Source organism: Lynx canadensis, chromosome B2, assembly GCF_007474595.2.
Source record: "Lynx canadensis isolate LIC74 chromosome B2, mLynCan4.pri.v2, whole genome shotgun sequence".
In the NCBI taxonomy this organism is placed as follows: Eukaryota; Metazoa; Chordata; class Mammalia; order Carnivora; family Felidae; genus Lynx; species Lynx canadensis.
The window spans coordinates 68,661,292-68,677,269 of NC_044307.1; the positions used below are offsets into that span (position 1 = coordinate 68,661,292).

The 15,978-nt window shown below is 34.5% G+C and overlaps 1 protein-coding gene across 2 annotated transcripts in view; it reads left to right on the forward strand.

Annotated features, from left to right (window-relative positions):
• The window catches only part of SENP6 (SUMO specific peptidase 6), a 117,079-nt gene that overhangs the window by 62,662 nt on the left and 38,439 nt on the right, over positions 1–15,978 (forward strand). For both annotated transcript variants that reach the window (XM_030315860.1, XM_030315861.1), the window contains 3 exons: positions 923–1,068; positions 7,291–7,588; positions 13,248–13,480. In XM_030315860.1, the coding sequence (XP_030171720.1) occupies positions 923–1,068; positions 7,291–7,588; positions 13,248–13,480 (677 nt within the window). The remainder of the gene's footprint in view (positions 1–922; positions 1,069–7,290; positions 7,589–13,247; positions 13,481–15,978) is intronic.

The window sequence follows — 15,978 nt, forward strand, 5'->3', positions numbered from 1 at the left end:
CTGTCTCTCCCTCTCTCTCTGCCCCTCCCCCATTCATGCTCTGTCTCTCTCTGTCCCCAAAATAAATAAACATTAAAAAAAAATTTTTTTTTAAGTAGAGTCTTTTTTTTTCCCCCTTTATAGCCTTCAGCTTTCCCAGAGTTAAGGCCTACTGATTTTCAAAGCTCTTGGAGTTATCACTGCTGATTTTCAAAGCCAGGTGTTATGTGTAGCTTGTCTTCTTGGGGCTAATTCCCAGAGCCAGGGTGCCTAACTTGATCCCCTCACTCCTCTGGGAGGGCCTCCACGCCTGTGATACCACTCCCACTTTTGGATTACCTGCCAGGGATTTTGTTCCCGACTGCATCTCTGCCCCTCATACCCTCTCAATGTGTCCTTTCTTTTATACTTTTATAAAGATTTGTTCTTAGGGGCGCCTGGGTGGCGCAGTCGGTTAAGCGTCCGACTTCAGCTCAGGTCACGATCTCGCGATCCGTGAGTTCGAGCCCCGCGTCGGGCTCTGGGCTGATGGTTCAGAGCCTGGAGCCTGTTTCCGATTCTGTGTCTCCCTCTCTCTCTGCCCCTCCCCCATTCATGCTCTGTCTCTCTCTGCCTCAAAAATAAATAAACGTTAAAAAAAATTAAAAAAAAAAAGATTTGTTCTTATTCTTAAAATAATCTTAAGATTATTTTCAGAATGAGTTGCATTATATGTAGTTGTTGCCTTGGTGCCTGAGGAAGGAGGTGAGCTCAGGATCCTCTTAGCCATCTTCCCCTGCTCCCAAGTTTTGCTTACTCTTTGTTGTACATTTTGAAACATTAATTTATTTTAATCAAACTATAATAATTTGATAATATAAATTAGTATTGTTTATAGCAAAAGTCACGAGGAATTTATAAGATTTAATTTCAGTACATTTGTTTTTTTTTCTTCTTCCTTTAGATCGTGTAACAAAGAAAATTGAAGAGTCAGAATCACATCTGGAGTCTGAAATTAAAAGGAAAGTACCGCAGAAACGTCATAGTAGCACATATCAGTCTCTATCTCCTTTGTCTCCTGCTTCAAAAAAATGTTTAACTGATATAGAGGTGGGTAGAGAAATTCTTCTTTGTTGCTAATCAATTAGTTGGTATTTTTATCAGTATAACATTTAGTACTTACTAAATTCTAGGGGATCTTTCCTTATAGCACTAGAAGAGACATAGAAAAGTTTTTTTTTTTTTTTTAATGTTTATTTATTTTGAGAGAGAGCGAGTGTTGAGTGGGGGAGGGGCAAAGAAAGAGAAGAAGAGAGAGAATCCCAAGCAGGCTCCACACTGTCAGCATGGAGCCCAGTGTGGGGCTCAGTCCCACGAACCATGAGATCTTGACCGATCTGAGACGAAATTGAGAGTTGAACGCTTAACCTACTGAGCTGCCCAAGAGTCCCTAGAAAAAAAAATTTTTTTAATGTGTATTTATTTCTGAGAGAGAGTATGAGCAGGGGAGGGGCAGAGAGAGAGGGATACACAGAATCTGAAGCAGGCTCCAGGCTCTGAGCTGTCAGCACAGAGTCAGATGCAGGGCTCGAACCCACAAACCATGAGATCATGACCTGAGCCGAAGTCAGATGCTTAAGTGACTGAGCTGCTTAGGAGCCTCTCCTAGAAAGTTTTTTAAGCAGACTTTTCTGCCTTCACTATGTCATTTTTTTCATTATCCAAAATGTAAAACACATATATCTGGAAAGAATTTATCAGTGCCTTCCTGCAACATACTCCAAATAATAGCTCTCAACCAGAAATATTTTGAAATTATTTTAAATTTGCAAAAAAGTTGAAGAAATAATAAAACAGCTTACATACACTTCTATTAGATTCCTCAGTTTTCCACATTTGAAATATTGATCTCCCTCCTTTCCACCTTCCCTCTGTATATGTGTGTGTTTCTGCACCATTTGAGTATAAGTAACAAATATGATGCCTGTTTATTTAATGTTTTAGTGCATGTTTCCTTAGAAAAGGCAGGGGAGGGGGCAGAGAATGGGGCATGTTCCTATAAAACCAGAGTATGCTTGTCAAAATTTTAAAATTAACATGGATCCAAAATTACTGTCTAATCCACAAACTCCATTCACATTTCACCTAATTAATTTCCTTCACTGGAACGGGATCAAATTCAGGATTGTGTTATATTTCATTGTTGTAATCTTTAGTCTTCCTTAATCTGGAATAATTCTTAGTCCTTCCTTTCATTAAGTTGATATTTGTGAGGAGTATGTTTCTTCATGATTTATGCATTTTTAAAGAATCCTCTCAAATGATTCTATAATCTCATCATTGCATCATATCAGAATGTATACAATTTTCACATTATAACATTTATCTTAAGATGTACTTTCCTATATTTGTCCACCTTAAAGTTAATTAGTAGGTATTATTTATTAATAAGATGAGCTGCTGTAAGGCAGAGTGTATATAAAGTATAATAAAAGGATGTACCACTCTAAGGTAGAAATTTTCCTTATATTTACTTATTTCTTTATACAGCTCAACACATAGATCTTTTCTTTTTTTGGAAGTATAGTAGACACAACATGGATTCTTACTCAAAAAAATTATACTCTGTCACTGTCATTATTTTGATGCTCAGATTGTCCCAGTCTTGGCCCCCAGGAAGTTCTTTAAGCTGGCTCCTCTTTCTTTTTGACATAACCACATCATTCTTTGAATACTTCCTTAAGTTTTGATGTAACCAGATGGTCTAGACTTCTTTGTATCTTCTCTGTCTCAGCTCTAGAGTTATGTATTTCTCCAAGGGCCATTGTTCCTATAAGTGGAGGGACTATATTTGGGCATTAGTTATGCTTATTGCTAATTGGTATCATGTGCAGAGGCCCTCTCAGTGGGCAAAACTAGCAAATATATGTGTGTTTATGTGTTAATATTTAGTACATGTTAAAATGCATGCATTCACACTGATAGTTCCAGTTCTGGTGTAATACCACAGTGTTTATCTTAGCCTTTCCCACTTTGCATATTTGTAACTTCCTTCTCTGAGTGAGAAGCCTGACTCCCATCATTTACTTATTGGTTCAGTTGCTTTTTATCTGATCATTCTCCTGGAGTGCCAGCCTAAGGTTGGCCTAGCCCATACTGGCATTTTCCCGCGGCCTGGCCCACTGCTTGATCCAGGTAAAGAAGCAGAAAGGACACACTGTCCTTCTCTCCCCTAAGCATGCCAGTTGAAAACCTCAGAATTTTTTAACATCTAAAATAAATCTTTCTTTTACTCTTTACTGCATTCCAGTTGTTCTTACTCTGTTCTTAGTGAACATAAAGAATAGATTCTAGCCACCCTTTATGTAATTTTTAATTCTTAAACAAGATTAGTGTTTTTTTTTCCCCACATGTAGCTTGTGAAATGCTACACTATGTACTGTTTACAAGGAAACACAGTCTTTGATATTTAATGAGATTATACATCTTAAGGATATTTACTAAAAATGACATCTCATTGGTGTCTCATCAGAGACAGGTTCATTCTTATTAAGCTTACTTGGTTATTATTTATCTATAGAGTCTGGCAGATAGTATGTGTTACTGACTAGGATTTATTTTATTTTGTAATAGTCTACCTACCAAGAGGGGGAAAATGAGACTTTAATTAGTCTTTGTTTTCCAAAAGAAATTTTATCTAACATGAAATTATTATGGAAATATATAACTTCATACACACTTTACTAAAAGTAATTGAGCAGTTTTGAGATTATAGTGTTTAGATTGTTAGGTTGATACAGTTCTGAATCTGTAGTTTTTATCATGGAAAATTTAATATTATATTTGGTTCAGCTAACATGCATTTTGTTTTTGTTGCAAATAGTTCCAAGGTATGTGTTTCTTAGCTGATGGAAGGCATATGATAATAGTTTACAGTATAGGTCATTCTGCATTTTAATATCAGAAATTTGAATACTATGTGCTTTCTGTGTTTAGTATCAACTTATAAAAGGAAATATGTGGGAGTATTACCTTTTCATGGGGTTCTTTCCATTGAAATATGTACTATTTATCTTTGTTATAGGCAATGAAAAATTGGAGTCAGATTTTTTTTAAGTTTATGTGTTTATTATGAGAGAGAAAGAGAGAACACAAGTGTGCACACTGTCGGTGGGAGCAGAGAGAAAGGGGGAGAGAAAGAATCCCAAGCAGGCTCTGCACTGTCAGCATGGAGCCCGATGCAGGGCTTGAACTCATAAACCATGAGATCATGACTTGAGCTGAAATTAAAAGCGAGACACTTAATCAGCTGAGCCACCCAGGTGCCTCTGGTGTCAGATTCTTAAAAGACAGGGTTAGCTTATATGTAGTTGATTCCCACTACAACAGATGGGGCTCGGTTTTCCACATAAATTAATATCTTTAAACTTTTTTGGGGTTCACCAGGATATTTTGTAAACCTATGTAGAAATGGAAGTATTTCTTTGCTTATTATGAAAAGAGTGGGGTTTAGATTTTTCTGAGATGATTAGGTATTTTATCACAGTGTGGTATGCATAAGATGGGCACTGCTGTTTTGTTTGAGTTTCCCTTTTAGGTGCATTGTGACATGGCCAACCATTTGAAGTCCATTAGGGAATAATTATTTCATTTAAATGTACAGTTGACCCTTGAACAACACAGGAGTTAGAAGTGCTGATCCCTGCACAATTGAAAATCTGCATATTAACTTTTAACTCTTCCAGAATTTTATTCATTTATTTACTTCATTTAATTAACTGTTGTCTAGAAGCCTTACCAACAACACAGTTGATTGTCACATACTTTGCATGTTATGTATTATATACTGTATTTTTTTAAATGTTTATTTATTTTTGAGAGAAAGCACTAATGGAGTAAGGGTAGAGAGAGAGGGAAACAATCCAAAGCAGGCTCCAGGCTCTGAGCTGTCAGCACAGAGCCTTATGCAGGGTTTGAACCCACAAACCATGAGATCATGACCTGAGCTGAGGTCAGACGCTTAACCAACTGAGCTACCCAGGTGCCTCTGTATACTGTATTCTTACTATAAGGTAACCTAGAGAAAAGTACATGTTGAGAAAATAATAAGGAAGATAAAATACATTTACAGTACTGTATTTATCAAAAAATATTGTCATGTAAGTGGACCTATGCTGTTCAAACCTGTGTTGTTCAAAGGTTAACTATACTAGTATTTCTTTCCCTTATTGACAATAAGCTAAAATTCGAGAGGTAGGTAATCTGTCCCATGTTTGTGTCTAACGAGTTATTTGCATAGTTCACCTGTTAACTATACATCCCAAATACACAGGGCACTGTCACAAGTGCTATGAGAAAAAAATTCCTTATACCTAGATTCCACAAATAGTATAACAGAATTCTGCTATGTATTGGCAGAGAAAGAGACATGTTCTTTTTTTTTTTTTCTTATAATCTACATATGCTGTGATAGTGAACAATGTTCTAAGTTCAGCTTTGCCTTGGTTGAAGATTGGTTTCATTCTTTGTTGTTATCTGGGGTAGATCCTTGAATAGATAACATGGTTTGATAGAATGGCTCTGTTGTGAGTCATGTAAGACAAGGGAAACAGTTTTTGTCAGTTTTCCCTTGTTTAAAACAAGAAGATAAGACTAGACCAATGGTCCTTAGACAATTTCCTAAGTGTATTTAAGGTATAAATTTACATAGAATAAGATGTCCAGAACTTAAGCTTTTAGCTCAGTGAATTTTGAAATTTATGTTTATACAACGTGTTCCTCCTACAACTACTTGATGACTTCTGTCACCTAAAAGGTTTAAAAAATTTTAAACAACTATACATTCTCTTACATATTTTTAAGTTGACATTGAACATTTTTTGTTTCAAGATTAAATGGTTACATAGGAGGTAATAGTTGACACAGTGAAAAGAGTAACATTTTATTATTTTTGAGAGAGAGAAAACGCAAGCTGGGAAGGGGCAGAGAGGGAGAGAGAGGATTCCAAGCAGGCTCCATGCTGCCAGCACAGAGCCCACTGTGGGGCTCGAACCTACAAACTGTAAGATCATGACCTGAGCCGAAACCAAGATCAGATGCCCAACTGACTGAGCCAGTTGGTGCCCCAAAAGAGTAACATTTTAAAATAGAGAGTGGTTAATTAAATCACTCTCCTCATACATGGATCTGGTAACATCCAAATACTATAACACTTGATAATTACTATTTCTTTCTATTATTTCACTGTCAGAAGTATTTATCCACTTATTTCCTATTATATAAGACTCAAAGTGTTAAATTTATTTTTGATTGAGTTATTTCTGTTATTAATAGCACACTTGATTAAAACTATATGTTATAAAGTTTGATAAGTTATTTGACATAAAATTATTGGAAATGCATGTTTTAATTAGAGATACTGATTGTTTTTTTCAACTGCTTCCTGTGTCTATGAATAAATATTATGCTGGGCATAGTGAGACAATTCAACATCTATTCATATTTTTGCTTCTTAAAGATCTAAGTGCTAAAGAACCTTTTTCACATAAATAAGTACATGAGTATGAAAATAATCCTTAAACTTCTTCTAAATTATATGCCCCAAATCACAGGAAGCTCTACTATCAAGAAACATTTTTAATAATCTCACAATTGTAACCTACACTAGGCCTTCCTTAAAATATTTTTGAAGCACTGTCTTAGAAATCAGTTGTCTTGTAAAAGTTTTTATTAACCAGTGTTTAAAATTGATTCTTTTTTCCAACATTTAAATTATCCTTTGGTTTGGCTTGGTGGTTTTTATACTCCAGGGCAATGCACCATTGTAATATTTCAAATGGAAGTGTTTTGTTTTTTTAAGTAGGAGAACAATTCTGGCAGGAGATAGCTTGACATCAGAGGCATAATCAAGTCAGGTTTTGGAATGATATGTGGAAATTGAGAATTTTAGATGTTGATTCCCTTAAGATTATTTACATTCTGTATGCCATAGAAAATCTTTATATAGCCCTTAAGTAGTGTACATGGTCCAACATAAGGATTGCTGGATTAGATGGTCCCGAAAATTGCTTCCAGCATCCTGATGCTAAATCCCAAGTAACATGATGTATTCAGGATTTTTTGGCAGCCATGGTGATGATGATGTGGAGTGAGAGACTTAATTTTGAAATCTTATTTTTTATTCCATAATGTTGAAATAAAATGCCAAAGTCTTTTGATTTTTTTATTCTTTTGGAACTTAAGGTTTCTAACCAGTGTGGGTATTGTCCAAAATGTGGAAAACAAAAGGAAAATCAGACAAAATGCCAAAGTTGTGGTATTCTTTTTCCTAAGGATGTGCAAAGAAATTGCAGACAAGCTATAACTTTGAGTGAATCTACTGGACCATTATTAAGAACATCAATTCATCAGAATTCTGGAGGACAGAAGTCACAAAACACAGCATTATCATCCAAGAAGTTTTATGGCAACAGTCTGGGAAAGATTCCAGTTGATATTATTGTGAATTGTGATGATAGTAGACAGAATTATTTGCAGACTAATGGGAAAGTCATTTTACCTAGGGCAAAAGTAGCCAAACTCACAAACCTGAAAGAAAGGAAAACAAGCCTGTCAGACCTAAATGATCCAAGTAAGTATTTTACTCCCTTTAGTATTATTTATATCAATCCAGTATTTTTTACATATGTTTTTAATGTGAGCATGAGCATATTTGAGAAGTATAGTTTTAATAGGTATTTGTGTCAGTTATATAACATGTTCTTTGGGTAGATGATTAAAACTGTCCATGTAGTTGGAAAATAATAACTGACTTTGTTTTCACCCCATCCATCTTAAATAGTGGGGAGGTGGGGGGAGCACAGACCTTGACCCTGGTCTTAGGTCAAGTGCCAGTTATGCCCAACTTTCTAACTTTGGTCCAGTTCATTTAATCTCTCTGATTTGTAAATGGATTATTTTCTGCCTGATAGGGTTTTTGAGGAAGTAAATGAAGTAACATATAAAGTGCCTACCATAGCCCAGTAAATAAAGTGTTTGACATGTAGAAAGAACTCATTGAAAATTAGTTCTCTTACCACATTTACTCTTCCCTTAAATCTTTTTTTTTTTTTAAGTTTATTTATTTATTTTGAGAAAGAGAGTGAGAATGAGCGGAGTAGGGGCAGAGAGAGAGGGAGAATCCCAAGCAGGCCCCACATGGTCAGCATGGAGCCTGGCATGAGGCTCAAACCCTTGAAGTGTGAGATTGTGACCTGAGCTGAAACCAGGAGTCAGACGCTCAACCAACTGAACCACCCAGGCACCCCATCTTCCCCTAAGTGTTTTTCTTACCTTTAGATATATGTGTGTATATGAAATGCAATACTGTTTGTAATAAGTAGCGAAGATTAGAAACAAGGAGTAGTTGAATAAACTATAGTGTACGTAGCTGTAAGAGGAGAGAAAGATCTCATTTAATATTCTATAGAGTGAGTTTTAAGATCTTTAATAACATGAATAAAGCAAAGTACAGATCACAGTAGATAATGTGCTACCCTTTGTGAAGGTGGGAGAATGAATATAGAGGATTTTTTTTTAAAAGAAAGATACACTAAAAACTAATTTTAAAAATAATTGATTAGAAGGGAGGAAACAGTGTAGGAATTAGGCATAGATGCCGGATATCTCCAAACATACCTTTTTTGTAGATTTGACTTGAGAACCATGTAAATGTTTTACATGATTATAAAGCAAAATTAAATAGGAAATTTAAAAAAATCAAAACCAAGATGAAACTAATGAACCTAATTATATATCTGGTTGGTGGCTTGAACACACAGAATTATTTCAAATAAATTTAAATTAAAATAATACTGTGGCTATGCATTCCTAATGTGATATATTTTAAGGTCAAACAGAATTGCAAAGAAATTCTAAGTGCATTCAGTAATACTGTTAATAATATTGGTATTGCCATTTTTTGTATTGTTATTTTTAAACACATATATCGATAAAACAAATAAGCAATTTTATTATCTCCAGAATCCAAGATTTTCAGTGTTAGAGCAAAGGAATTCAAAAGTAAAGTCAAAGAAGTAACAATCTCATAATTTTAAACTTGGATTGGAGAGAATGGCATGAAATTATTATATATATTCTCTTAGATAGAAGTGAACAATTCTATTTCCCATATTTGTGTTTTTGAATACTACTTCTCACTAAAAATAAGTAGAACTCCTCAGAGAAATGGCTGACTCCAGGTCTGGAGCAGGAGTGTATGAGATAAATCTAGATCATTTACTCAGGAAGCATGGAAGCAGTCAAAAACTACTATGGACATGTCAAAAGACACAGGAGCTAAAATGAAAGGGCTCCTACTGACCAGTAATGGGACTGTATGACTCACAAAAGGTTTCATAACTGCTATTTATTGAAATATGCCAAATATATTAAATTTTTTTTTTTTTAGCTCGCAATGATATCATCTCCCTACTCCCCCAAAAGAAAAAAAGCGCCCAGTTGGTTACTTTTGGAGGTTGCTTAGGTTCCAAATCATTACTCTGAAAACTGGTAAATGAAAGGGGGTGACATAAAAATTTTTTTCTTAAAATAGATTTTACTTTTTTTAACGTTTATTTATTTTTGAGAGAAAGAGCACACGGGAACGTGAGTGGGGGAGGGGAAGAGAGAGAGAGGGAGATACAGAATCTGAAGCAGGCTCCAGGCTCTGAACTATGAGCACAGAGCCTGACGTGGGGCTCGAACTCACGAATTACAAAATCATTACTTGAGCCAAAGTCAGACACTTAACCGACTGAGCCACCCAGGTGCCCCTAAAAATAAAAAAAAAAATTTAATCTGAGAAATATGTCAAGTTCTATTTTAATTCAGTTCAATAGAAAAACCTTAGCTCAGCGGCCCCTACCTGGCTCAGTTGGGAGAGCATGCAACTCTTGATTTTGAGGTCATGAGTTCAAGCCCCACAATGGGTAAAGAAATTACTTAGATAAATAAACTTAAAAAAAAAAGCAAACCTTAGCTCATAACAGTGCATTAGCTTATTTTTCAAAAAGAACTATTAAAAAAATTATAACTGTGATAGGTATCAGCCAGCAAACACATCTGTTATGATACTATGATGATGTTAGTATTTGATGAATATTTTACAATACATTTTAGTGTTTTATCAGTGCGATATTAAATATTGTTAAAATAATTTAAATCTTTCCTAATAGTGAAGGTTTTACATTTTTATGGTTAGATATGAAGAAAACTTACTTATTAGTTACTGGGTACTATTACTGAGCCAAATGCTATACCATCCTGATGAAGTTTCTAGGATGAGAGAACTGGAACTTAAGGCTAATGTGATTAAGTTAAAAAACAAATTCATGTGGTTTTGAAGTGGCTTGAGTAGTTTACTATTCAGAACTTAACCTAGGACCATATCAACCATGCATTAAAACTGTAAAACGTAAATTTGTTCCCTTCCTTGCTCAAAAAATGAACAAACAAAACAATTGAAGACTAAGTATTTTCTATTAAAGTCCATGGAAAAATATGTTTTAAGGACCTTTTATACTAGTAATAAAAAATCTCATTTATTGAATGCTTACATGCCTTACTTTGTGGTAAAGGTATATACACTAACCAAGTTTAGTTTATTGTAAAAATTATTATAACATGTGAGGTAGGTACAGATATATCCCATTTTATTAATGAGGCAACCCATGATTAAGAAGATTAACTTCTCAATATTATTATATACATAAGGACTGTTGGAGTTTAGACTCTAAAAAACAGATTTTTCTGGTTCAAAATCTTGTTTTCCTTGTATAGTTAATTATTCTTAAATTCGTGTTCCTATTAAAATAGTTTATTTTCATGAAACTTCTCTTATGTCTTGGGTGGTGAAATAATAAAATGTACAGTGTCTGAAGTAGTGGTGATAAATTCTATATAGAAAAGTGAAGCAGGTCCAGGGAATAGAGAGTGCTAATTGTTAGATGTCAAGATGAAGAAGGGTGCTATTTTAAAAAGGTGGTAAAATAGACACTTCTGATAAAGTAACTTTTGAATAGAGCCCAAAACGAAGGAAGGAGAAAGACATGCTGATATGTATGGAAATAAGGTTGGAATGTAAGTACAAAGACCCTATATTAATCTGCTTGAGTTCCCATAACAGAATACCATAAACCAAGTAGTTTAAACAACAGAAATTTATTTTCTCACAGTTCTGAAGGCTGGAAGTCCAAGATCAAGGTGCCATTACTTTGTAGACAGGTGCCTCTTCACTGTGTCCTTACATGGCCCATCTTCTGTGCTTCCACACAGAGAGAGAGAGAAATCTCTGCATTTCTTTTTCTTATAAGGACATCAGTCCTATTAGATTAAGGCCTCACCTTTATGAACTCATTTAATCTTTATTACCTTCTTATCAGCTCTATTTCCAAATATAGTCACAGTGAGGGTTAGAGCTTTAACATATGAATTTTGAGGGGACACAATTCAGTCCATCATAGACCCTGATGCAGAATCTTATATATTACATAGGATGTATTCTATATACAGAATGAAAGCAGCTATGAGACCAGCTTTTTAAGTATATGTTTGTTGTCTTTGCACACTTCTCATTTCCTTTCAAATTATGGTGACATTGAGCACAATCCGCATTTATGTTAAGTTACTAAAACAAGAGGTATATAGTACAATTCTATCTGTTGCAGCTTTGGGGCTTTAAAGTAAGTTTTAAAGTACATATAGATGTTTTAATGTCCCTTAAGCACCATAAGAATAATTGTCAATAGAACAGTAGACTTCCCCCTTAATATATATTCATATATAATATATTTCTGTATGGTTTTTCATAAAGCAGTTCATGAACTTTTTTTAAAGCTTACATATGTCAGGCATTGTGCCAAATCTTTTACGTATTAAATCATTTGTTCTCATAACAGGTCCTTTGCAATAGGTACTATTTTTGTCCCTAATTTCACAGAGGCAAATAGTAAGTTACAGAACCTAACTTTCAAATGTGTATAAATGTATTTAGATCTTGTAATCTGGCATGTTAGATTTTCTGTTAATAAAATAACAGTTCTGAAAAAGATCCAGCTTTAGCATTTGCTTCCGAGACCAGATAACAAAATAAAAAAGACAGGTAAATGGTGATGGGAATGATGCCTCTCTGGGGCATATTTAGTAACTAAACATTTACATGTGGGTTTCTAAAAAAGAAAAATGCTTCTTCAAGTTTATATGTTCTTCCAACACATGATTTTTGAATTGTTTTCTTCACCAGGCAGTTTTAGACTGGGAGTATAGCAGTGGACAAGGCAATGATCTCATAGTTTATATGTAGTGGGGAGAGAGCAAGTAAACATCTAACAACAGAAAACAAAAAACAACAGAAAATTTATATCAGTTGTTGTGAATAAGCCAACTAGTTGCTTCCTTTAGATTGGGTAATGAATGAAAAAGCTAATATTTAATGACCAAAATGCAAAGTGTTAGGGGAATTGCAATCCAGACAAAATCAAACTTTGATGTTTGAGGAACAAAATAAATGGATGTTGTGCTTGGTGCATAAAGAGGGAGAAATGGAGCAGTATGAGAAAGTTGGAGAAGTAGGCAATGGCCAGATTATATACATTTGTAAACCATAAAAGGGTTAGGATTTGACTCAAGTGCATTGTGGGTGGCTTGCGGAAATTACGATATAAAGATGGATTTGTTAAGATCCAATATCATTATTCTACTCACGTAGAAGATATAAGAGCAAATTCCCTTCATTAATGTCTTTTCAGGTCCACATTCATTTACTCCACAGAATTTACTGAGCAATTTGACACTGGTTCATGTTCTCCTAAGGACCAATTACGATTTTAGTGATTACCTATGTAAAATAAAATTATTTGGTCACATGGAGTTTCACACACATTTACAATGCATGCTATTTTGTGCACAGTTTCTGTGCAGGTTATCTTTATACTTGAGACTTTCTAGAACTCTGAAATAGATCTATGACATACGGTTAAATTTTGCTGTAACTTGGGTGTATATCTTGTGTGGGTGATGGTAATGGACTATAGAATACTTTCATATTTGTAAGTCTATATAAAAAATGCCAGTTCTTATCCTTTCTTCATTTCTAATTGTCTTCAAATTTAACTTTTCATCAGATAGAATGGATTGTGTCTTCTTTCATTTTTATTAATCTTGGTTCTAGAAGAGATCCAAAGCAAATTTGGTATATTTCCCATTAACTGACAGAAATGAAATATCTGAAGTATTTAACATTTTCTTTATAGTCATTTTGTCCAGTGATGATGATGATGATGACAATGACAGGACTAACAGAAGAGAAAGCATATCTCCTCAACCTGCTGATTCAGCATGTTCTTCCCCAGCACCATCCACTGGAAAAGTAGAAGCAGCACTAAATGAAAATATCTGTAGAGTAGAGCATGAACTAAGAAGCATTCCAGCAGATTCAGAGTTAAATACAGTTACATTGCCAAGAAAAGCAAGAATGAAAGACCAGGTACTTTTCACATTTATTGACCTTTTACTCAGATTGGCTCTCCCCTTTGGGATGTAAATTTTTTTTTGGAGGGTAATTTGACAGTATCTTAAGGAGAAAAAGAATTATTTATTAAGTGGGGCTTAAAATACCACTTGGAAGTTTATTTAAAAGAACATTAAAACATACAAAAACAGATTTCTATTAAACTAAAAGCTTAAGGTGTAAAAAATTTCAAAATGAAGAAAAAACACCAACCTTACAAGTGAAATATAAACACATACTCTTATATAATCTGGTGGACAGGAAGAAGCTATATCACTGACTTTTAGGATTTCTATGGTGCTGGTAGGAGGAATACCAAGGTACAGAAATACGTGCTTTTTCTTTTTTATGAAGAACTTTTTAAAAAAATAAAAAACATACATGTTAAAAAATTAACGTGTGTGGGTGCCTGGGTGGCTCAGTTGGTTAACTGTCCCACTCTTATGTTATTTTATATTTTGTGTATGTGTGTATTTATTTATTTATTTAGAGAGAACATACAAATGCAGGGGAGGGCCAGAGGGAGAGAGAGAGAGAGAGAGAGAGAGAATCCCAAGCAGGCGGAGTAGAATCCTCATTGAGTGCAGAGCTCGATGTGGGGCTCGATCCCATGACCCTGAAATCATGACCTAAGTTGACATCAAGAGTTGGGCGCTCAACTGACTTGAGCTCCCCAGGTGTTCCAAACATCCTTACTCTTCATTTTGGCTCAGGTCATGGTCTCACAGTTTGTGAGATCAAGCCCTCCGTTGGGGGCTGTCAATGCAGAGCCTGCTTGGGATTCTCTCTCTCTCTACTCCTCCCCTGCTTGCGTGCATGTGCTTACACTCTCTCTCTCAAAACAAACTTTAAAAAAAAAAAAATTACGTATGTGTGTAAATGTTAGGAATTGTTATCAGTATAGATAAAATATGGAAAAATACATACTCAGTTGTTAAAATGGAAAAATAAAGTATGATGATAGAAGAAATATGGACTAATATTTTTAATATAATCTTGGGAATGCCTTTCCAAGTATTTCAGCACAAGCAAAAATAGTAAATAAAGAGATGAATATATATTATTAAATGAAAAGTACAGAACACTGTACCAAAATACCATAAACTGAATTTGATGGGTAGATGTGAGTGGGGGAAACAGTGAACTGTGTGACAAAGTGTGAGTTGGTCCTTTATAGAAGCAAACCATAGAAAAATGAATAAAGGAAATGAATAGAGTTTTTACAATGTAGTGAAGTACTGAAAATGAAATTAAAATACATTTTGTTAACTGTCAGATTGTTGAAAATTTTTAAAGTATATAATAGTCTGTAATTTTGGTTAGTGTTGGAGAAAGAGTGTTGGGTGTGTAAATTGGTATAGGTATGCTAGAGGGCAATTAGGCATTAGTTTATACACACACACACACACACACACACACACACACACACCCATGATTGAGCAGCAAAAATGCTTGGAGGAGAATAGTGTTGTCATGGGGTAAGATCAGAAAGAACTCACATGTCCAGCATAGGAGGGTTCAGTTAAATAAATAATGGATTTCCATACGATGGAGTTTGTGAGTGAACAGTTTTCAGACTGGCACAGTGAATAGTAAGAGTTTCTCAGTGCTCTTTCAGAGGCTCCTTGGGAAAGATGTGGACCACTCGTTTCTAGACTCAGTCTCTCCACTTTGGATTCAACTGGAGCAGCTCTTATAATTACCAATTTTATTATTGAGCTAAATGACATTTTATTTGAAGAAATAATTCTGAAACTGAAAAAGCTTTTAAACCTCTTTAGTAGGTTTCTGTTAATAATTTGGGGAAATATTCATGATTGATCTGTTAATGAGCCTGAAAACTCAGTATTGAGAAATAAATATGTGTGTGTGTGCACAGTTGTAGATATAGGTATATATACATATATAATATTTTAATACATATTTTTACCTATACCATAGATCATGGAAATGTTTCTAGAGGGACAGTGGGAGAATAGTGCCTGTCTCTATGCAGTGGTTTTGTTTTTTTCTTGCTTTCTATCAAGATCATGTTTTATTCTTGTGATAATTATTAATAAAATTTTTAGCGTAACTTTAGTTACATTTAAATTATATACTCCTAAAATGGTATTTTATATTATGATTAATTTGCATGTGGAAGTGACTGAAATTTTAACAAATCAAGTACATTTTAAAATATGTTAAAGAATCTTTTTGTAGTGTAAATAACCATTCCCCTAAATTATCTGTTTTCTAAAGAATTGCTGATTTAGTCCAAATATTACAGCCACTATCACTATTACTAGCTAATTTTTATCCAGCATTTTACTGTGCATGAAGCGTTGTGCTCAGCTGCTTATATACTCTACGTCATTTGAATAGATACTCTTCTATCTATTTTAGTTTAGGAAAGGAGTTTAGGAAAAGAGTTATTATTGTTTTAAAAATCAGATAATTACAAGGTGGTATAGCTATGATATGGACCTAGGTAG